This window comes from Cherax quadricarinatus, chromosome 58 (genome assembly GCF_038502225.1).
Source record: "Cherax quadricarinatus isolate ZL_2023a chromosome 58, ASM3850222v1, whole genome shotgun sequence".
Lineage (NCBI taxonomy): Eukaryota > Metazoa > Arthropoda > Malacostraca > Decapoda > Parastacidae > Cherax > Cherax quadricarinatus.
In genome coordinates, this window is record NC_091349.1 from 27163113 (window position 1) to 27187289 (window position 24177).

Here is a 24177-nt window from a genome sequence, read left to right on the forward strand (position 1 = left end):
GATGTAAAATTACTGTCAGCAGTAAATTCTGACATTTTATATTTAAATAAACGACTTGCATATATCACTGCTCGTCTAGTGGCTGAATACGTTTTTATGACGTGGAATATAAGTTATGAGAATACTCTAGAGGAACAGTTAAGATATTGCGAAGGAAAATATACAGAATGAAGATACGAATGCAACAAAATTGTGATGAAAGCATCAAAAACATTCCTGTTAGATATCAAGACTTAACAGTTCAAGAATAGATAGGTTCTTATGTGTACACACAAGCTGTAGTAATGGTAACTCAGCCAGTGCATTAGTGTGCATACGTTATGCATTTATTTAAAACTGTATATATATGGATTATTATAGTGCAATAGTTATATTTATTATCAGCTAAAGCGAAAATATCATGCATTATTATATTATCTGTTTTGTATTTAGCTTTTTAAGTAGGTAGGATGTTCTCAGACTACACTGTCTATGATTCCAGGGTAATGACTGGCTGTCATACTGCTGAGTTGCTTGAGCCAGTTCTAGTGTAGGTTGAGTAATAAGTCAAGCCCCTCACTACATCATCTCACCTCCTGCAACTGCGATAGGCTCTCTCTTGTCCTGCAGCCAAAACAGAAGCAACAAGTGATGCAACACCTTCACGACTCTCCCTTTATCTTATGAAGATTTCTTTCTGGAAGAGTATGTTCTCGTTGGTGATCCAAGGCATACAGCGTGTCCTCTGTGGAACTATGATCCAAGATATATATTTAGAATTAGCGTTTTTTTGACATTCTGTCTCTCTGTCATGAGACACTTTCATACGATTTCAGAGTTTACTCCAGATCTTACTTGTCCAGATTGGTGTCTGTACATTTCTCAGGATGAGAGATTGATTACCTCAGATTCCTTCTCATCCTCCACTGTTATTCTCTGTATTGGACTGAAGAAGCCACTGGCTGGCAAAACGTTTCCTCAGTGTAAATTCTCAAATGTTGCACAAGTGTCCCATTCTTTAAGTGGATACTTTGTTATGCTCTATTTTATTGGAATGTTTGTGAGACTTCCAGTGTTGCACGCAAGCTATAAGCCAGTGATGACCTGTTGTTATTTACATTGCTTCAATCTATTCCCCAGACAGTGGCGTCTTAATTGGGGGGAGGGGGGAGGGGGGGGGAGCCCAGGGTGACACCATTCTGTTATGTTCCTGCAGCAACATAACAGAATAATCCTTTGTTTCCATATAGCCTATTATATGACTACTGAGTATAAATTGGTCTTTATAGGGAAAATCATTGATTTTGATGATGTGATAGATGATTTTACAGAATTGAAGGCAAGGAAATGTAAGATCAGATCCACTGAGATGTTACCTGTACTCAAGGTCAAATGTAAGATCAGATTCACTGAGATGTTACCTGTACTCAAGGTCAAATGTAAGATCAGATTCACTGAGATGTTACCTGTACTCAAGGTCAAATGTAAGATCAGATTCACTGAGATGTTACCTGTACTCAAGGTCAAATGTAAGATCAGATTCACTGAGATGTTACCTGTACTCAAGGTCAAATCGGAACTAGTGTTTCTCTGATATTGTAATGTTTTTCTTTGTTTTTTCAAGTTTTTTTTTTTTTGCATTGTTGAAGATAAATGTAGGATTTGTTGGCTATACTCAAAGTGGTATTTGAGTTTGTGTTTCCTAAACATTACTACGATTATTTATTTTATCATTTATGAAGTTGAGACGTATTCTCCTGTTTGGTTTATGGCTAAATATTAGTCATTGGTCATGCAGTATTGACGTAACTGGAGTTAACTCCCCCCATCCCCCCGCCCTTGGATTTCATGGGAATGACACCAAAGATGTCGCTTCGGGTGACACCATCCCTAGCAACGCCACTGTCCCCAGTGTGACCTTTCCTGGGTCACTGGACACTGCGCGGGTGACTCAGTAACTTTCCCATTTGCTATTATTGCCTTGTGTTATTTTGTCTTATTAACGTATTCCAAATAATGTAGTGGTGTATTTTTTGTGGCCGTACACTGCTTGGCTCAGTGTCAGTACGAGTGTACAAACTGCTGTACACTGCTTGGCTCAGTGTCAGTACGAGTGTACAAACTGCTGTACACTGCTTGGCTCAGTGTCAGTACGAGTGTACAAACTGCTGTACACTGCTTGGCTCAGTGTCAGTATGAGTGTACAAACTGCTGTACACTGCTTGGCTCAGTGTAAGTACGAGTGTACAAACTGCTGTACACTGCTTGGCTCAGTGTCAGTACGAGTGTACAAACTGCTGTACACTGCTTGGCTCAGTGTCAGTACGAGTGTACAAACTGCTGTACACTGCTTGGCTCAGTGTCAGTACGAGTGTACAAACTGCTGTACACTGCTTGGCTCAGTGTCAGTACGAGTGTACAAACTGCTGTACACTGCTTGGCTCAGTGTCAGTACGAGTGTACAAACTGCTGTACACTGCTTGGCTCAGTGTCAGTACGAGTGTACAAACTGCTGTACACTGCTTGGCTCAGTGTCAGTACGAGTGTACAAACTGCTGTACACTGCTTGGCTCAGTGTCAGTACGAGTGTACAAACTGCTGTACACTGCTTGGCTCAGTGTCAGTACGAGTGTACAAACTGCTGTACACTGCTTGGCTCAGTGTCAGTACGAGTGTACAAACTGCTGTACACTGCTTGGCTCAGTGTCAGTACGAGTGTACAAACTGCTGTACACTGCTTGGCTCAGTGTCAGTACGAGTGTACAAACTGCTGTACACTGCTTGGCTCAGTGTCAGTACGAGTGTACAAACTGCTGTACACTGCTTGGCTCAGTGTCAGTACGAGTGTACAAACTGCTGTACACTGCTTGGCTCAGTGTCAGTACGAGTGTACAAACTGCTGTACACTGCTTGGCTCAGTGTCAGTACGAGTGTACAAACTGCTGTACACTGCTTGGCTCAGTGTCAGTACGAGTGTACAAACTGCTGTACACTGCTTGGCTCAGTGTCAGTACGAGTGTACAAACTGCTGTACACTGCTTGGCTCAGTGTCAGTACGAGTGTACAAACTGCTGTACACTGCTTGGCTCAGTGTCAGTACGAGTGTACAAACTGCTGTACACTGCTTGGCTCAGTGTCAGTACGAGTGTACAAACTGCTGTACACTGCTTGGCTCAGTGTCAGTACGAGTGTACAAACTGCTGTACACTGCTTGGCTCAGTGTCAGTACGAGTGTACAAACTGCTGTACACTGCTTGGCTCAGTGTCAGTACGAGTGTACAAACTGCTGTACACTGCTTGGCTCAGTGTCAGTACGAGTGTACAAACTGCTGTACACTGCTTGGCTCAGTGTCAGTACGAGTGTACAAACTGCTGTACACTGCTTGGCTCAGTGTCAGTACGAGTGTACAAACTGCTGTACACTGCTTGGCTCAGTGTCAGTACGAGTGTACAAACTGCTGTACACTGCTTGGCTCAGTGTCAGTACGAGTGTACAAACTGCTGTACACTGCTTGGCTCAGTGTCAGTACGAGTGTACAAACTGCTGTACACTGCTTGGCTCAGTGTCAGTACGAGTGTACAAACTGCTGTACACTGCTTGGCTCAGTGTCAGTACGAGTGTACAAACTGCTGTACACTGCTTGGCTCAGTGTCAGTACGAGTGTACAAACTGCTGTACACTGCTTGGCTCAGTGTCAGTACGAGTGTACAAACTGCTGTACACTGCTTGGCTCAGTGTCAGTACGAGTGTACAAACTGCTGTACACTGCTTGGCTCAGTGTCAGTACGAGTGTACAAACTGCTGTACACTGCTTGGCTCAGTGTCAGTACGAGTGTACAAACTGCTGTACACTGCTTGGCTCAGTGTCAGTACGAGTGTACAAACTGCTGTACACTGCTTGGCTCAGTGTCAGTACGAGTGTACAAACTGCTGTACACTGCTTGGCTCAGTGTCAGTACGAGTGTACAAACTGCTGTACACTGCTTGGCTCAGTGTCAGTACGAGTGTACAAACTGCTGTACACTGCTTGGCTCAGTGTCAGTACGAGTGTACAAACTGCTGTACACTGCTTGGCTCAGTGTCAGTACGAGTGTACAAACTGCTGTACACTGCTTGGCTCAGTGTCAGTACGAGTGTACAAACTGCTGTACACTGCTTGGCTCAGTGTCAGTACGAGTGTACAAACTGCTGTACACTGCTTGGCTCAGTGTCAGTACGAGTGTACAAACTGCTGTACACTGCTTGGCTCAGTGTCAGTACGAGTGTACAAACTGCTGTACACTGCTTGGCTCAGTGTCAGTACGAGTGTACAAACTGCTGTACACTGCTTGGCTCAGTGTCAGTACGAGTGTACAAACTGCTGTACACTGCTTGGCTCAGTGTCAGTACGAGTGTACAAACTGCTGTACACTGCTTGGCTCAGTGTCAGTACGAGTGTACAAACTGCTGTACACTGCTTGGCTCAGTGTCAGTACGAGTGTACAAACTGCTGTACACTGCTTGGCTCAGTGTCAGTACGAGTGTACAAACTGCTGTACACTGCTTGGCTCAGTGTCAGTACGAGTGTACAAACTGCTGTACACTGCTTGGCTCAGTGTCAGTACGAGTGTACAAACTGCTGTACACTGCTTGGCTCAGTGTCAGTACGAGTGTACAAACTGCTGTACACTGCTTGGCTCAGTGTCAGTACGAGTGTACAAACTGCTGTACACTGCTTGGCTCAGTGTCAGTACGAGTGTACAAACTGCTGTACACTGCTTGGCTCAGTGTCAGTACGAGTGTACAAACTGCTGTACACTGCTTGGCTCAGTGTCAGTACGAGTGTACAAACTGCTGTACACTGCTTGGCTCAGTGTCAGTACGAGTGTACAAACTGCTGTACACTGCTTGGCTCAGTGTCAGTACGAGTGTACAAACTGCTGTACACTGCTTGGCTCAGTGTCAGTACGAGTGTACAAACTGCTGTACACTGCTTGGCTCAGTGTCAGTACGAGTGTACAAACTGCTGTACACTGCTTGGCTCAGTGTCAGTACGAGTGTACAAACTGCTGTACACTGCTTGGCTCAGTGTCAGTACGAGTGTACAAACTGCTGTACACTGCTTGGCTCAGTGTCAGTACGAGTGTACAAACTGCTGTACACTGCTTGGCTCAGTGTCAGTACGAGTGTACAAACTGCTGTACACTGCTTGGCTCAGTGTCAGTACGAGTGTACAAACTGCTGTACACTGCTTGGCTCAGTGTCAGTACGAGTGTACAAACTGCTGTACACTGCTTGGCTCAGTGTCAGTACGAGTGTACAAACTGCTGTACACTGCTTGGCTCAGTGTCAGTACGAGTGTACAAACTGCTGTACACTGCTTGGCTCAGTGTCAGTACGAGTGTACAAACTGCTGTACACTGCTTGGCTCAGTGTCAGTACGAGTGTACAAACTGCTGTACACTGCTTGGCTCAGTGTCAGTACGAGTGTACAAACTGCTGTACACTGCTTGGCTCAGTGTCAGTACGAGTGTACAAACTGCTGTACACTGCTTGGCTCAGTGTCAGTACGAGTGTACAAACTGCTGTACACTGCTTGGCTCAGTGTCAGTACGAGTGTACAAACTGCTGTACACTGCTTGGCTCAGTGTCAGTACGAGTGTACAAACTGCTGTACACTGCTTGGCTCAGTGTCAGTACGAGTGTACAAACTGCTGTACACTGCTTGGCTCAGTGTCAGTACGAGTGTACAAACTGCTGTACACTGCTTGGCTCAGTGTCAGTACGAGTGTACAAACTGCTGTACACTGCTTGGCTCAGTGTCAGTACGAGTGTACAAACTGCTGTACACTGCTTGGCTCAGTGTCAGTACGAGTGTACAAACTGCTGTACACTGCTTGGCTCAGTGTCAGTACGAGTGTACAAACTGCTGTACACTGCTTGGCTCAGTGTCAGTACGAGTGTACAAACTGCTGTACACTGCTTGGCTCAGTGTCAGTACGAGTGTACAAACTGCTGTACACTGCTTGGCTCAGTGCCAGTACGAGTGTACTGACACTGAGCCAGGCACTGTCCCACTGCCCCTCCAACTGCATTTCCATTGTCCAAGGCAAGTTTTCTACATAAATCTCCTTGCGGATAAATCTCCCTGAAGAGATAAATCACCTTGCGGAGATTTATCGATCAATGGATCTCTGCATATAAATTATAATTATATTAATCTCTCTTAAGCTGACTTTGTGCCCATTATCTATCACTAATTATTACTGGTGTTTATGAAAAATGTAATTTAGCAGTAATTCCCTCAATATAATTCTATGAGGACATTAATGTTCCTATATGATCTTGTAGTTGCAATATTATTATTACTGTGAACGATTAAAACAGTGGTGAGTTATAATCTTATATTAATTATTTCTTTGCGTACACATCGTTTATTCGTTACATTATATATATATATATATATATATATATATATATATATATATATATATATATATATATATATATATATATATATATATATATATATATATATATATATATATATATATATATATATATATATATATATATATATATATAATGTATATTTATGTCGTGCCGAATAGGCAGAATTTGCGATCTTGGCTTAAATAGCAACGCTCATCTTGCCATATAGGACAAGTGAAAATTTGTGTATGCAATAATTTCGCCAAAATCATTCTGAACTTAAATTATTGTAAACAAATCTAAAATATATTTAGTTGGGTTAGGCTAAAATAAATAGTTCTTGTTATAATAAGGTTAGGTAAGTTTTCTAAGATTCGTTTGGAGCAAAATTAAAATTTTTAACATAACATTAATGAAAAAATATATCTTTAAACGTATAAAAGAAAATTTTAGAAAGGACTTAATTTTAAATGAGTTCTTGCTAATTGACCAGTTTTACATATTCGGCACGACATTATATATATATATATATATACATATATATATATATATATATATATATATATATATATATATATATATATATATATATATATATATATGTAATAGGTAAAACTTGTCAATTAAGTCCTTTTAAAATTTTTCTCTTATACGTTTAAAGATATATATTTTTTTATTTATGTTGATGTAAAAATTAATAATTTGGTACCAAGAGAACCTTAGGAAACTTAACCTTATTATAACAATCGGAATTAAATTTAGCCTAATCTAACTAAATATATTTTGAATAAGTTTACAATTTAATAATAACCAAACACAATGAAATATATTTATTTTTGTTAGGTTCAGAATGATTTTTGCGAAATTATTGCAAGCACAAATTTTCGTTTGCTTTACTAGGCAAGAAGAGCGTTGCTTAAGCCAAAATCGCGCGCACAGTAGTACTGAATCAATAACAACACTGCAACTAGCCAAGGATTCGAACCCGTGTAGTTTTGGCCCGCCTCGTGGAGAGCGAATATCACACATGACACTCTAACCCAATGGACAACGCAATCCTACAAGAACCAAGCACCCAGCAGAGCTAGGTGTTTTACCTTGATCCGAAGACATACAGTGGTATAGGTACACCAAACGGGGAGTAGAAAGAAATTAACTCAAAGGCATCCACACCACCGTATGTCCTCGGATCAAGGTAGAACACCTAGCTCTGCTGAGTGCTTGGTTGCTGTAGGATTGCGTTGTCCATTGGGTTAGAGTGTCATGTGTGATTTTTCGCTCACCATGAGGCGGGCCAAAACGAAATTATATTTTATTCAGATGGAGCCCAGTAGGGTATCAAGACTCACCAATAATACTGAGATTGGTAGTGAAGGTAAGAGTAGGGTTGACTCTGAAGTCAACCCTACAACGATAGGTTCCCTCATCGTCTTCCTCGACCCTCTGTAATGTAAGGCTGGCTGTGGTGGGATGGAAGGTAGCTCGTTGACCCAAGTGGCTGGGATTCTTCCAGTGGGAGGCTGGACCTCTCCTCACGTCAAAACTGCAGTAGATACAACATAGCATTTAAAAACAGCATTGATAGAAGAATGACAGAGAAGGACCTGCCTAGCACTGGTCAGTAAGACGTAACAGTGCTGCAACGCTTGTGTTATCACAACAATAAACGATTATTATGAAAAAGGTTAGTTTGTTAGGTTAAAATGCTTCCGACTTTACGATTCTGTTAAGGTCTTAAGGCAGTTCCCTTGTACTTCAGTAATCAAGAATATTTAAATGCATTTCAAAATAAACTACCTTTCAATGTATACACGTTGAGATATGCAGTGCTAGTCACGGCATTATGCCGGGGCGCTCACCGGCATAATGCCGTGACTAGTAATGCATGTGCCTCAATCTACGCACCCTATGACTTAAATAATTAAAGTAATAATAAAAATAATATAATTTAAAATTATAAATATTAATTGTCGCATTTAAATACAGATACTGAAATAATAATCAGAATATTTAAGCAATAATAACTCGTTTAACAGATTATACTTTCAACCCAATTAAACATCCATTGTGTTAAACTTTCATATATTGATGAATATATCATTCTTGACTTGAGTGAACAAAGAGCAAGATTGCATGAACTCTTTGTGGGGTGTATATAACAGTATTTATACTCTTGGAGTCTAAAATCCAAACATTTCCAAACGAGGAATGCTTAACGGTCCTATGTTGAGTAAACAGGCGACAAACCCACTTAACTAACCAATTTGTAGTTGGCATATTTCCCCCAGGAGACTACAAATTTCACGCTTCAGTATAGTGTTCATTACTAACGTAAATGTGTAGCAACTGCAGTGAGATTATGATTAGAAATTATTCATTAATATGGAACATTCATCCCGAAGATTAAACAGCATATTAAGCGCCCCAGAAATTACGATACATTATGACAGTGGTTATGAACGAGGAATAATGAGTCCTCGGAGGGTACTTGAAACCTCTTCAGGGGATACATGACCCCTTTAGGGGTTCCGGAGGTGTTATCAGGGATACATATATCCCAAGTGTATATATATATGAACCTCATCCGCTGGTACTTGTCTCTCTGGGGTTATATTAGTAGAAGAGTAAGGGAGGATTAGTGTTTGCTTTATATTTTACCTATTCGGAACGAAATTATATATATATATATATATATATATATATATATATATATATATATATATATATACATATATATATATCTCCTTTTACATTTAGTAATATATACAGGAAAAGGAATTACTAGCCCCTTGCTCCCGGCATTTTAGTCGCCTCTTACAACACACATGGCATACGGAGGAAGAATTCTGTTCCACTTCCCCATGGAGATAAGAGGAAATAAACAAGAACAAGAACTAGAAAGAAAATAAAAGAAAACCCAGAGGGGTGTGTGTATATATACATATATATGCTTGTACATGTATGTGTAGTGTGACCTAAGTGTAAGTAGAAGTAGCAAGACATACCTGAAATCTTGCATGTTCATGAAACAGACAAAAGACATTAACAATCCTACCATCATGTAAAACAATTACAGGCTTTCGTTTTTCACTCACTTGGCAGGACGGTAGTACCTCCCTGGGCGGTTGCTGTCTACCAACCTACAACCTAGATATATATATATATGTATATATATATATATATTATATATATATATATATATATGTATATATATATATATATGTATATATATATATATATATATATATATATATATATATGTATATATATATATATATATATATATATGTGTGTGTGTGTGTGTGTGTGTGTGTGTGTGTGTGTGTGTGTGTGTGTGTGTGTGTGTGTGTGTGTGTAAATGTTAAGGAAGAAACAGAGGCAGTAATTTCATGCACTGGTCAGGGAGGTATATCATCTTTTAGGAGTGAAGAAGAGCAGAATGTAAGTGTGGGGGAGGTACGTGAGGCATTACGTAAAATGAAAGGGGGTAAACAGCTGGAACTGATGGGATCATGACAGAAATGTTAAAAGCAGGGGGGGATATAGTGTTGGAGTGGTTGGTACTTTTGTTTAATAAATGTATGAAAGAGGGGAAGGTACCTAGGGATTGGCGGAGAGCATGAATAGTCCCTTTATATAAAGGGAAAGGGGACAAAAGAGACTGTAAAAATTATAGAGGAATAAGTTTACTGAGTATACCAGGAAAGGTGTATGGTAGGGTTATAACTGAAAGAATTAGAGGTAAGACAGAATGTAGGATTGCGGATGAGCACGGAGGTTTCAGAGTGGGTAGGGGATGTGTAGATCAAGTGTTTACATTGAAGCATATATGTGAACAGTATTTAGATAAAAGTAGGGAAGTTTTTATTGCATTTATGGATTTAGAAAAGGCATATGATAGAGTGGATAGAGGAGCAATGTGGCAGATGTTGCAAGTATATGGAATAGGTGGTAAGTTATTAAATGCTGTAAAGAGTTTTTATGAGGATAGTGAGGCTCAGGTTAGGGTGTGTAGAAGAGAGGGAGACTACTTCCCGGAAAAAGTAGGTCTTAGACAGGGATGTGTAATGTCACGATGGTTGTTTAATATATTTATAGATGGGGTTGTAAAGGAAGTAAATTCTAGGGTGTTCGGGAGAGGGGTGGGATTAAATTATGGGGAATCAAATTCAAAATGGGAATTGACACAGTTACTTTTTGCTGATGATACTGTGCTTATGGGAGACTCTAAAGAAAAATTGCAAAGGTTAGTGGATGAGTTTGGGAATGTGTGTAAAGGTAGAAAGTTGAAAGTGAAAATAGAAAAGAGTAAGGTGATGAGGGTGTCAAATGATTTAGATAAAGAAAAATTGGATATCAAATTGGGGAGGAGGAGTATGGAAGAAGTGAATGTTTTCAGATACTTGGGAGTTGACGTGTCGGCGGATGGGTTTATGAAGGATGAGGTTAATCATAGAATTGATGAGGGAAGAAAGGTGAGTGGTGCGTTGAGGTATATGTGGAGTCAAAAAAACGTTATCTATGGAGGCAAAGAAGGGAATGTATGAAAGTATAGTAGTACCAACACTCTTATATGGGTGTGAAGCTTGGGTGGTAAATGCAGCAGCGAGGAGACGGTTGGAGGCAGTGGAGATGTCCTGTTTAAGGGCAATGTGTGGTGTAAATATTATGCAGAAAATTCGGAGTGTGGAAATTAGGAAAAGGTGTGGAGTTAATAAAAGTATTAGTCAGAGGGCAGAAGAGGGGTTGTTGAGGTGGTTTGGTCATTTAGAGAGAATGGATCAAAGTAGAATGACATGGAAAGCATATAAATCTATAGGGGAAGGAAGGCGGGGTAGGGTTCGTCCTCGAAAGGGTTGGAGAGAGGGGGTAAAGGAGGTTTTGTGGGCAAGGGGCTTGGACTTCCAGCAAGCGTGCGTGAGCGTGTTAGATAGGAGTGAATGGAGACGAATGGTACTTGGGACCTGACGATCTGTTGGAGTGTGAGCAGGGTAATATTTAGTGAAGGAATTCAGGGAAACCGGTTATTTTCATATTGTCGGACTTGAGTCCTGGAAATGGGAAGTACAATGCCTGCACTTTAAAGGAGGGGTTTGGGATATTGGCAGTTTGGAGGGATATGTTGTGTGTCTTTATATGTGTATGCTTCTAGACTGTTGTATTCTGAGCACCTCTGCAAAAACAGTGATAATGTGCGAGTGTGGTGAAAGTGTTGAATGATGATGAAAGTATTTTCTTTTTGGGGATTTTCTTTCTTTTTTGGGTCACCCTGCCTCGGTGGGAGACGGCCGACTTGTTGAAAATATACATATATATATATATATATATATATATATATATATATATATATATATATATATATATATATATATATATATATATATATATATGTGTGTGTGTGTGTGTGTATCATGCTGTTAATAATATTCTTATATTTTATGGCTGATGAATTTAATTTAGTATGAAAGATTATTGAGGTATCAGTCATGTGAAACTCTGGTAAAAGTTGTTCATGTGGTACAGTTCATGAATATCCATTACTGCATTTGAGATTTTTTTGTTTATTATTTCCTAGCTCCCGGCCCTTGAAGCTGTGACGCTTTGCTAGAAAAAGTTTTAGTTATATTTTAGCTTCGACATTTCATATTTAGGGTCGATCAAGAATTTCTTAAGTCTTTCTTCTGTCACTGTTATATACATCAGTTTCGTGCGCACTGCAGTTTTCACTCTACTGGATCTCCCTCCATCTAGGTGGTAATGGATGAATACTGTGTGTTCTACGTCACAGGTGTCATGGTTGACAGCCACTCACTGTAGCACAGTCAGTGAACGTTCTCTGTCGGTAAAATTTCAGAAATGCTTCGACTCAACTTTCAGCAAACACTGTTGTTGCTCCTCGTCTCTAGACAGGCTGCCGTTGTTCTGTTGTACCTGGGTCGCAGCTCCTTAGCTAAGATATTCACCACCCTAAGATTCCCGGTACGGGTTTGAAACATTAGGACGTGTTTCCTGAAGATTCCTGCTGTCCATGTTCACCTGTCAGTGAAATAGATACCTGGGTGCTAGCCGACTGGTGTGGGTCGCATCCTGGGGACAAAACTGACCTAACTTGCCCGAAATGTTCTGCATAACAAGCGGCTTTCTGTATAGTAGTATGTTATTGATATCGGGTAGGTCTGTTTACCTTGTACTTGTAGAAATAAAGATTATTATTATTACTCTTATTATTACAAAATAACTTCCTGAGCCAACTCATTTTCGGTCATTAATGTAAATGTTTGCTCAAGAAACCTGCAGATAATTGCAGTCGTTCATAAATCCTTCTGGAATTGCTCATCACATGGTTCTCCAAAGTAGAACAAGAGGTTGATAGAATTTGTAATTTGCTCTCGACTTTGTTTCTCGTGTAAGTCTGTTATCATATATTTTATTGTAGCTGGAACATCAGCATCGAAGAAAGCCAAACATTTCTTCAGAGAGGTATCATGGGTGTCCTGCCAGCGGCTGACTCGCCACTTTTCCTATCTTCTGTTTCGGGTGGGAGCTTATAGACGTCAAGTGGCGATGGTCCTGGGCTGAAGTGACAGCAAATATCGGAACAGTGAATTATACCTTCAGGTAGACTTTGACAGCAGTGATGCTTATGATTTGCAAACATGTTCTCTTTTTTGTAGTGAAATGTTGCCGGCCCCAGATCCTGATAAGACACGGGATAGTGGTTCCGCAGCGACCGTGAAACAACAGTGAAATAAATTCTTTGTAATCAGTTTAGTCTGCTTCGCTGTAAGATTTGGTCCTTGGTAAGGAACGTATCATTAGTGGAGTCGTTGACGCCTGTTTGGATCTTGTCTTCTCGATGCTTTTAAACTGTTTCTTTGTATGAGTGCAACCCATTCTAAATATTACACACTAATCTTAGTATATGAGAGTACCTAACATATTCTTGCAGTGCGCAACACATTCCTCGCACGAAAGAGTGAACTACACATTCTTGCCGTAAGAATGTACAGCCCATTTAAGGAATGAGAGAGTGCAGAAGACATTCTTCGCTTGTGAGTCTGCATAACATATTCTTGGTATGAGTTCATAGAATACTCTTGAAATATGAAAGCGTACATCATATTACTTGTTAGCATAAAACCTAGTATTGTACCATAAATGATAAACGTACAGATTTCAAGGCGTTTTACTGCATCATTGTAATAAAAATATGTCAACTTCCATTAATTTGATAGTTATATGTAAAACTAATTTGTGTGTTTAAAAATAAGGAGTATCATAACTAAGACTAACTTAACCTAACTTGGTCAACGTTACTTTATGCTGTGTTATTTAAGCTAGACGAGCGTTGCTAACCAAACTGTAATTGAAGAAAATATTGGATTTTTTAGGAAAAATATTAGTCAAAAAACGGTGGTGATAATAGTTTCACTCACCTGTAAATAGGTTTGTCGATACCGTTCTTGTACCAGAGTACCAGGAGTGCAGGGTCAGCCGGCAGAGGAGATGTCATGTTGCAGGGTAGGTTGGCAGAGCCGTCCATCCCCGCCCACACCTCCCGTGTTGGACCTGACACACAAGAAGTGCTTGGTTAATAACTTAAATTTTCAGTGGTTGGTCTTAGGTAAGATGTTTAACAAGATCGTCACCACTCACCAGCACCACCACTCACCAGCACCACCACTCACCAGCACCACCACTCACCAGCACCACCACTCACCAGCACCACCACTCACCAGCACCACCACTCACCAGCACCGCCACTCACCAGCACCGCCACTCACCAGCACCGCCACTCACCAGCACCGCCACTCACCAGCACCGCCACTCACCAGCACCACCACTCACCAGCACCACCACTCACCAGCACCACCACTCACCAGCACCACCACTCACCAGCACCACTCACCAGCACAACCACTCACTAGCACCACCACTCACCAGCACCACCACTCACTAGCACCACCACTCACTAGCACTACCACTCACCAGTACCACCACTCACCAGCACCACCACTCACCGGCACCACCACTCACTAGCACCACCACTCACTAGCACCACCACTCACTGGCACCACCACTCACTGGCACCACCACTCACTGGCACCACCACTCACTGGCACCACCACCACTCACCAGCACCACCACTCACCGGCACCACCACTCACCAGCACCACCACTCACCAGCACCACCACTCACCAGCACCACCACTCACCAGCACCACCACTCACTAGCACTACCACTCACCAGCACCACCACTCACCAGCACCACCACTCACCAGCACCACCACTCACCAGCACCACCACTCAACAGCACCACCACTCACCAGCACCACCACTCACCAGCACCACCACTCACCAGCGCCACCACTCACCAGTGCCATCACTCACCAGCACCACCACTCACTGGCACCACCACTCACTGGCACCACCACTCACTGGCACCACCACTCACTAGCACCACCACTCACCAGCACCACCACTCACCAGCACCACCACTCACCAGCATCACCACTCACTAGCACTACCACTCACCAGCACCACCACTCACGAGCACCACCACTCACCAGCACCACCACTCACCAGCACCACCACTCACCAGCATCACCACTCACCAACACCACTCACCAGCACCGCTACTCACCAGCACCACTACTCACACGCACCACTCACCGGCACCCTTCACCACAAACACCACTCACCAGGACCACTCAGCAGCACCACCACTCACCAGCACCACCACTCACCAGCACCACCACTCACCAGCACCACCACTCACCACCACCATTCACCAGCACCACCACTCGCCACCACCAACATTCACCAGCATATATACCAGCACCACTCACCTTCATTAACAAGCATATATACAAGCACCACCTCTCACCAGCACCACTCACTACCACCATCCAGAGCACATACAACCATCGCTCACCAACAAACATCACAGAAGACATCAATTCAGACATCCTGTTCATTTACATCCCTAACATCCTTAACCATAATTCACTAATAAGCGATACACATCTGGTCAAAAAATAAAAAAAAAATAATGTAAACGAGAAAATATTGTGAAATTCAAATATTTTCTTGAGTTCCCGTTGAAGGTTAAAAAGTTTAACTTACGTTCTTGAATGTGTGTTAGCAGGGTAAAAATAGAGAAAATAGAGAAAAATTTATTTTCCCCGACACACTCATGTCTCCCACACAACTCCTCCACTACTGTGGAAATATCCCACCACACTCATGTCTCCCTCACAACTCCTCCACTACTGTGGAAATATCCCACCACACTCATGTCTCCCACACAACTCCTCCACTACTGTGGAAATATCCCACCACACTCATGTCTCCCACACAACTCCTCCACTACTGTGGAAATATCCCACCACACTCATGTCTCCCACACAACTCCTCCACTACTGTGGAAATATCCCACCACACTCATGTCTCCCTCACAACTCCTCCACTACTGTGGAAATATCCCACCACACTCATGTCTCCCACACAACTCCTCCACTACTGTGGAAATATCCCACCACACTCATGTCTCCCACACAACTCCTCCACTACTGTGGAAATATCCCACCACACTCATGTCTCCCACACAACTCCTCCACTACTGTGGAAATATCCCACCACACTCATGTCTCCCACACAACTCCTCCACTACTGTGGAAATATCCAGTGAGCAGACTTCCCATTCTTGCTCATTAATACAAAATTAATAAATAACAAAAAGGCACAATACCGTGACTGGAACGATACACAAATAACCCGCACATAAAAGACAGAAGCTTACGACGACGTTTCGGTCCGACTTGGACCATTGACTTTTAATTAGAAGACAACTTGCTGCACTTGTGTTTACTAAGACAATTCAATCTATGTATAGTTCTAGATGGCTCCAACTACTGTCTCGCTGAGAGCTTCTTCAGCAACTTGTGTATGTGTTTTTGTACGTGATAGCAATATCCGTTATCCTGGATATCCACTCACATCTTCGATATTATCTTGCAAATCCAAGAAAATTGCATTCATGTTACGTTTTTATGTCGTATTCTGTTTCTCTGAATAACAGATATAGCAAACAGATTCCTATTCCTTCCACCTAGGAGGTACTGATTAGAAAATGAGGGGACCGGAGTAGGGAAATGGATACAGCTCTCACGGAAATGGTCAGAATTATAACGTATATGAGACGAAGGGCTAGGGAAATGGAGGCTACCCTCTAGTACACCTCGTTTCTGTGTCTCATTCTTCCCTCTCCCTCTGCCAGAATCGTTTTACAAAAGGAATGATTAAACAGTTGTACCAGTAAAGCGGATACATTCCCCAAACTGTACACTGGTATCGATGGTTACAACACCGGACAATGAAGGTATAATGCCAGGCAGATACTGGGGTAAAGACACAGTGTGTAGAGCAAGATTTTATTATCATTGTTTCTCTCTGGGTAGAACTTGATCAAGATGTGGGGGAGTATTTGAGTCCTAGTATGTTAGAATATTTTAGAGATAGGGTAGTAACCGTCTTCCCTTGTATAGAATATTTACCGGACCGTTATTCCCCTCGATGCCAAGTAGGAGGAGGAGGAGGGTTAACGACTTATTTTTCTTACCTCGAGAAGTGAGCTTCGCTCCAGTAGCGTACCATGTGTCAGTGAAAATACGAGAAAATGAGACCAATTTGTTATAACAACATCTCGTGACTTCCATTAGTTTTACGAACGCCATGGTGACACATTCTGAAATATCTCGAGTGATTAACGCTCTCCTCTGCCAATCATTCTGCAACATTACCCCAGATCTCGCCTAAGTTTAAGCCAGGGTGTGTTTTTGTAGGTCTGGTGGCATCAGTCTCCGGTTTCACACCAAATTATACAGATCATAATGTGTGTCTTACTTGACGTGAGCACCAGGGAACTGGATCAGTGGTCACTGGTGCTTCTAACATGACATGCACCTCAAACATCAGTTCAGTGGCGTGCGAGAGAGTACTGGGGGAGGGGAGGGGGATTTAAGTCAGTGGATTTCCTGAACTTAAGCTGAAATACATATTCTTAGAAGTGGGCTTAATTTCGAGGACTAAGCGAGTGTCAGCTACAATGATTTCATGATATATGAATACTGTAAAAAAAAAAAACTCATCATTATGTAAGCTGAATATCTGACATCACAAGTCTGAGACACCAAGTCTCCACGTAAACAAAGACCAGGGGAGCATGCAAGTCCAATTTTCTCCACCTGTTGCTCCTGTAGGGTGCAATAGGTAATCGTCTGCAAGTTAGGTAGGGACTTTATTTGAAGTTTAGTGGTGTTGGTAAGAGGCTAGTGGCAGTCGGTTCCACAACTTGCCAAGTATCACCTCAATTCATTGTGTCTTTATCCTCACGTCTGTCCAAGCTTCATTCAGCAACCAGCAAAACTGGACCGTCCAGTCTGTTAATTAACTAGGAACCAGGTATTAACAAGGACATCATACCAGTAAGTGTAACTCAAAGTTTTGACATCCTGCTGTGGAGGAAGTGTTCACCATTTCTTTGATGGTATAAAAGGCATAAAACATTATATCCCTCTTTTACAACTGGAAGAGTAATATAAAAAATATTTCGTACTGTAAATTTAAAACACCAAGCTTATAAAAAAAAATAAATAAAATATACATGAATGTAAAGCAATATGACAGTTGCTTCACAAGTGGATATTTACGATGCTTTCTCAAAAATGTAGTTGTAGTCGTTGTTAAGCTAGTAGTAGCAATAGTTGAAGTAGATGTAATATTTGCATTAGCAATATTTGTACTTGAAATGTTAGAAGTGCAATTGTTGTAGTTATAATAGTAGCAATGGTTGCAGTAAGTGTGGAATTAATAGTAGCATTTGCTCGTCAGACTTGGTGATTATCATCGACAAAACTAAGAGTTAGACACGCACGTATTTATCAAGACATTTACCGAGGATACGTTCGTCCAGCATTGACTACTTGAGTCCAGTACCAACAACAAGAGACAATGAGTTTATTTAGTGGCAGTCAGTCTCACCTGTCATCTGCCATTATAAAAATTGACTATTTTTCTTGTTCTGAGGAAGCCTCTGGTAAGCGAAACAGCCTCAGTAAATGTCTTGTATGTGTGTCTTTCTCACAGCAGCATTATTTACAGCATAAATAGTGGTGGTTGCAGCTATTACAGTAGCTGTAGTCTTACTAGTAGTAGAAGCAGTAATTGCTGTAGTTATAGTTATTAACAGCAGTAGTAGTTGTCGTAGTTACTAGTAGCAGTAGTAGTTGTGGTAGTTATAGCATTAGCAGCAGTAGTAATTGTGGTAATTATAGTATTAGCAGCAGTAATGTGGTAGTTATAGTATTCGTAGCAGGAGTAGCAGGAACAGTAGTTATAGAATTAATATTAACAGTAGCTTCAGTAGCTGTTATAGCTGGTGCATTTTGAGTAGCAATAGTTGCAGTAGTCGTAGTATAAATTACAGCAGTAGTAGTAATAGCAAACAGCAGAAAGAAACCATCATTAAAAATAAGGGCTTGAGTTTGCGGTCCTGATAAAGTGAATCATCCAAAAACATATTGAAGAGTATTAAGCAGCGGGTGTTAAGACCCCCTTTCACCCAGTGGGAAAAATTACCGTCAAGAATCCTTTCCCCGGGTTCCAAATCGTGGTAATTCACTCTTCACGAATTCTTTGAATTTGGGTTTCTATTTTTTTTGTCTTCCATTTTCAGGATGAATCGTTCCCAAACCGCATTTTGCTCTGCACATTATTTCGAATTTTAATATATTTTGGGGCTGTGATTAGGAAAATGAGATTATGGACAAAGTCATGTAGTGGGTATTGACAGCGATGGTCGTATTTTGCTCGTCAACTGAATTAAAATAAAATCGAAATATTATGTTGATTCTTTTGATATTTAGTGAATCTGTCTAAGTAACCTGGAAGAATGTAAAATGCTTAGAAGTGAATCGGAGGTAACATCTTCACAACTAATAACGCAATATTTGAGTCATTTCATAATTCTGAGGAGTCATGTTATAATCGTATAGAATCATGCTTAGAATTAAGGAAGCATTTAAAAAGGGAGACTTACTTAAAGAACTGACGAAGGACCATGAAGTCATGTCATGAGACATAGCCATTTCATCAACTGTGGAGGACCATGAAGTCATGTCATGAGACATAGCCATTTCATCAACTGTGGAGTCATTATCGTGAAATATTAAGTCACTTCACGAGTTGTGGAGTCATGTTATGAATTGTGAAGAATTATACTTCAGCTACATAAACATGATTGACATAGAGCAAGTGGAAGTTTGGTATAAGGAAGATAAAAATTGATTGATGAAGATAAGTAAGAAAGAAGTCAGACAATGGATTTATCTGGGAGAAATTCAAATTTTGAAGAGGATTATGGCAAGCTCCAATCAGCATGGCTAACACATTTATGTTAGACTGCCTGAATCCAGAGGTTCACGTCATGTATGAATATATATATATATATATATATATATATATATATATATATATATATATATATATATATATATATGCAATAACAACCACTCTGAAAGAATAGAGAAATTCCAAGCGCTGTCGTGACTACTCACATTATCAAGGAACTAGTTCCTTGATAATGTGAGTAGTCACGAAAGCGCTTGGAATTTCTCTATTCTTTCAGAGTGGTTGTTTTGCATATATATATATATATATATATATATATATAATATATATATATATATAGATATATATATAAAACTGTGGTTCTGTATCTAAGTTGTCTCACATATGCAGGCACGTCCGTATCATCTCACACATGCAGGCAAGTGTGAGATGATACGGACTTATTTCTCCGCGTCATCTCGCCGAGAAATAAATATGGATTCCGAGATCATAAATATAGGTCATCTTGAAGTAAATTTCCGGCCAGTGAGTGGGAACCAGTTGTCCGGAAGTGACCGATGGCTCCGAAATTTCTTGGCGGGTTGTGGCGGAAATGAAAATCCTCTCAATGATGCAGTTGTTGATTAGTATATTTTGCATTAAAATGCTTGTAAAAACCGATCCACTTTTGCTGTTTTATTTACGCAAATTGGCGTATTTCGGTCTCTACGCAGTGCGAGAAAGTGTCCCTGCATCCTATAAGCCCAGCCACTTCTACCTCAATGAATGCAAAAAAAAAAAAAAAAAAAAAAATAATAATAGAGAGTGAAGCATAAATTTCTCTTCAATTAAGTATCTTATAATGAAATACCAATTTTTAAGGTTTGAAGCCTATCAGAGGAGTCATGATTAATAAAAGTAAAATTGAACCATACACAAAGCAAAATCAAAGCAAAGTTTGTTTGTGAGAAGCACACAAGTGCTTACTAAATGTTAAAAGCCGACCAGAAGATTCATTTTTGTGATATTGCACAAGTTCCAAAATTTCTTGTGAATTAACTATGGAAGTAAGTTTCCAAATTTGCAGCAGCACAGGTTAAACAGTGTAATATTTTTCATAAGATGCTTCACATTCGTTAAAGATATAAACCGTGCAGGCGAAACATGCTGAAGATATTATACACGAAAAAAGAAAACATACCACTTGTGGGGTTAGAACCCGGGATCAGAGTCACAAATCTCCAGACCGATGCTTTTGCCACTGGACCAGCTAGCCACAATAAAATTCGTCCAACTAGGTATATTTCTACACCATAGGAAGGTTAGCATAGGCACCACTGTGACCACAAATGCAAGTTTTTACAGACGAATCTCCAGCTAGCGTGACCGTGACAAACTCTAGCTCAAGTCCCCTCAAAGCCGTTAACATGACTTACGAAATCGTAATGACAAGATTGCAAGCTAACCATACCACCCGTCGTATTGTTTGTTTGCTATCTTGACATTACGATTTCGTGAGTCATCTTGTACACGAACACATGCACAACTATTTCAGTAACGCGCGAGGTAAATTGGCATCAACACTAATTACAATCAGATCCTTCTTATAAGTTAGATATACCATTGTTTTTCAAGTTTATAGCAAGTTAGAGGTTTTCTCGCTTCATGACGCGTAAGTCAAAATCAGTAATTTCCTTTTTAAAATTGACCAGAGGTCACCTGTATTTAACAGTTCTACGAATCATCCCTAGTTTACCAGCTTTGGAATTTGTATTTGTGTGTAGTGTACGAGTCTGTACTGGAACCAAGTCGTACGAAAATATGATTTATTAGTACTAATTACACTCGTCAAACTTGTGTGATGATTGCTTTTGAAAACCGACAAGTTGAAAAATTGAGACACTTATGCAACATATGGGAATCTTTATTGAAGAAACGTTTCGCCACACATTGGCTTCATCAGTCCTATACAAAGGAGGAAGGTATGAGGAGAGGAGTAGTTTGAGGTAATCAATCCCTCAGCCTGGAGTCGATGTGTTCAGTCCATCGATCTTGTAGAAAGTATAGCACAAGGCTGTAGCAGTGACTTATATACTGTAGTCAGGTGAGACGAACCAGAAGAAGGCGAGGTCATAGTGGAACCATCCACTAGTCTAAGTAGTCTAACTTGTCGGTTTTCAAAACCATTCATCACATCTGTCAACCATCGCATCATCATGGGATCTTGATACAAAGAATTCTTCAAAACTTGTCCAATCTTTGGATGAAGACCTTCTTAGACTAGTGGATGGTTTCATTAATAGAGGCTTTCTATATAGTAATATATCATTGATGTCAGCTAGGCCTGTATACCTTGTGTATGTACTTGTAGAAATAAGATATTATTATTATTATTATTATTATTATTATTATTATTATTATTATTATTATTATTATTATTATTATTATTATTATGTGTACAGACTACAGGAAAGTGAACAATGTGATACTGCCATATGGTCATGCATTGCCCAGGACCGACAGCATCACCGATCTCATCTCGGGGACGCAATGAGGTCGAGTAATGAGCAGTGAGAGTGTTGACCTTTGTGGTGCATGAATAATGAAAGTGTTGACCTTTGTAATCATTAATGGTGAAGATATTGACCTCTGTAGTCATGAACAGTAAAAGTAGTCAAGAATAGTGTAGGAAGAAACAATGACTGTAATTTAAAATTGTTTACATATCTTACTTATAAATCATAAACATTGAAAATAATACGCAGTATAATAGAAGAAACAATATTATTATTAAATAAATATGCAAACAAAAGTCTACAATTGAAAGGATAAACCATTTTATTATTATATTTAAATTTTAAAAATTTAAATAATCATAATACTATTATTATTATTATTATTTCTTCTCTTTTTAACACCCTTGTGCCCCCAAAAGTGTGTCTTGCCTGAAACTCACATCACTTCCACACTCACCTGTATGGGGAGCACACAACGCTTTGGGAATTAGTGGTAATCAGGTTTGATTCGAGGAAAGGGGAAGGCAGCTCCAATTCCTTGAATCAAGAGCTCCTCACATCCATCAAGGCATCCCCCCCTTATGAAGGCTTGATGAAACAGCCCGCCGAGGTTGTTATTTAGTAATTCACCTTGATTAAACTGGTGGTAACCATGCGATCTTCCCCTTATGTCTGGGGCCCTAATTATATCTTATTATATCTTATTATATCATGCCTTTGATATACCTATGGTTAGTTTCGAGAGTTTTTCCGCTCCCGACGCCCGGCCCTCGGCTAGGCTCGTCTGGTGCTTGTTTGGTCAACCAGCTTGTTGTTCGAGCACCTCTGCCTCACATATCCGTCAGAGCCTGGTTGGACTGACACTTGGTGAAGGAGATTTTTGTCCAGTTTGTTCTTAAAGACTTTTACACTTGTCTCAGCAGTGTGTCTGATATCTTCAGGATCGTTTCAGAGTTCTCTTACTGTGTCCATGGTGTTTCTGTCTTTAACGGGGTTTGTTTTACATTTCCTCCCATATCTCTCGCTCCAATATGTTTTTAATATAGCTTATTATTTCTCATTATATATATATATATATAATACATATATATATATATATATATATATATATATATATATATATATATATATATATATATATATATATATATATATATATATATATATATATATATACACACTACTAAAGACAACTTTTCGGTCCGACTTGGACCATTAATTAATCACGGTATTCCTTTTGGGTAAACTGATAATTATTTAACTGGAATGCAAATTTCACCCTGTTTTGTATATAAAATTAACAGCTCTGTCCCCACACACTGGAATTTCACTCTCCACCGAAGTCGACTAAAAACTCGACTAACGTCTGAAGCTCTGCCACTGATGATCTTGGAAGTTGTCCGAGTCACTGAAGGGAGACGGGTATGAGTTCAACAATAGTCACAGGGCACGTGAACATGTTGTTTCAAGATTTTGGTCCTCGGTACCGTGCACAAGTCTAAAAGAGTTGAAACCGATTGGATGAGTCGTTCTCGAGATACGAGCAAAATAAAAGCGATGAGTTATTGGAAAAAAAATCACGCAAACTCTTAAAGTACTTCACAAGTATTAATTATTATTATTATTATTATTATTACTATTATTATTATTATATGTTTAGCTATAATTATTATTTTTATTACAAGCATTATTATTACTATTATTATTGGTTTACCATTATTATTTTTTTGAATTACTCTTATTACTATTATCGTCAATTTGCAGCAATAAACCTCTTATACATCACAGTGTATGGGTAACACAACTTATACATCACAGTGTATGGGTAACACAACTTATACATCACAGTGTATGGGTAACACAACTTATACATCACAGTG

General features: G+C 40.1%; 1 protein-coding gene across 1 annotated transcript in view; it reads right to left on the minus strand.

Moving 5' to 3' along the window:
- LOC128698121 (protein turtle homolog B-like) overlaps positions 1 to 13954 on the minus strand; it is a 120402-nt gene extending 106448 nt beyond the window's left edge. The window contains exons 1-2 of the mRNA XM_070097655.1: positions 13828 to 13954; positions 7741 to 7934 (exon numbers count right to left, since the gene is read on the minus strand). Of these exons, the coding sequence (XP_069953756.1) occupies positions 7741 to 7934; positions 13828 to 13934 (301 nt within the window). The 5' untranslated portion in view covers positions 13935 to 13954. The remainder of the gene's footprint in view (positions 1 to 7740; positions 7935 to 13827) is intronic.
- Positions 13955 to 24177: the final 10223 nt, after the last annotated feature.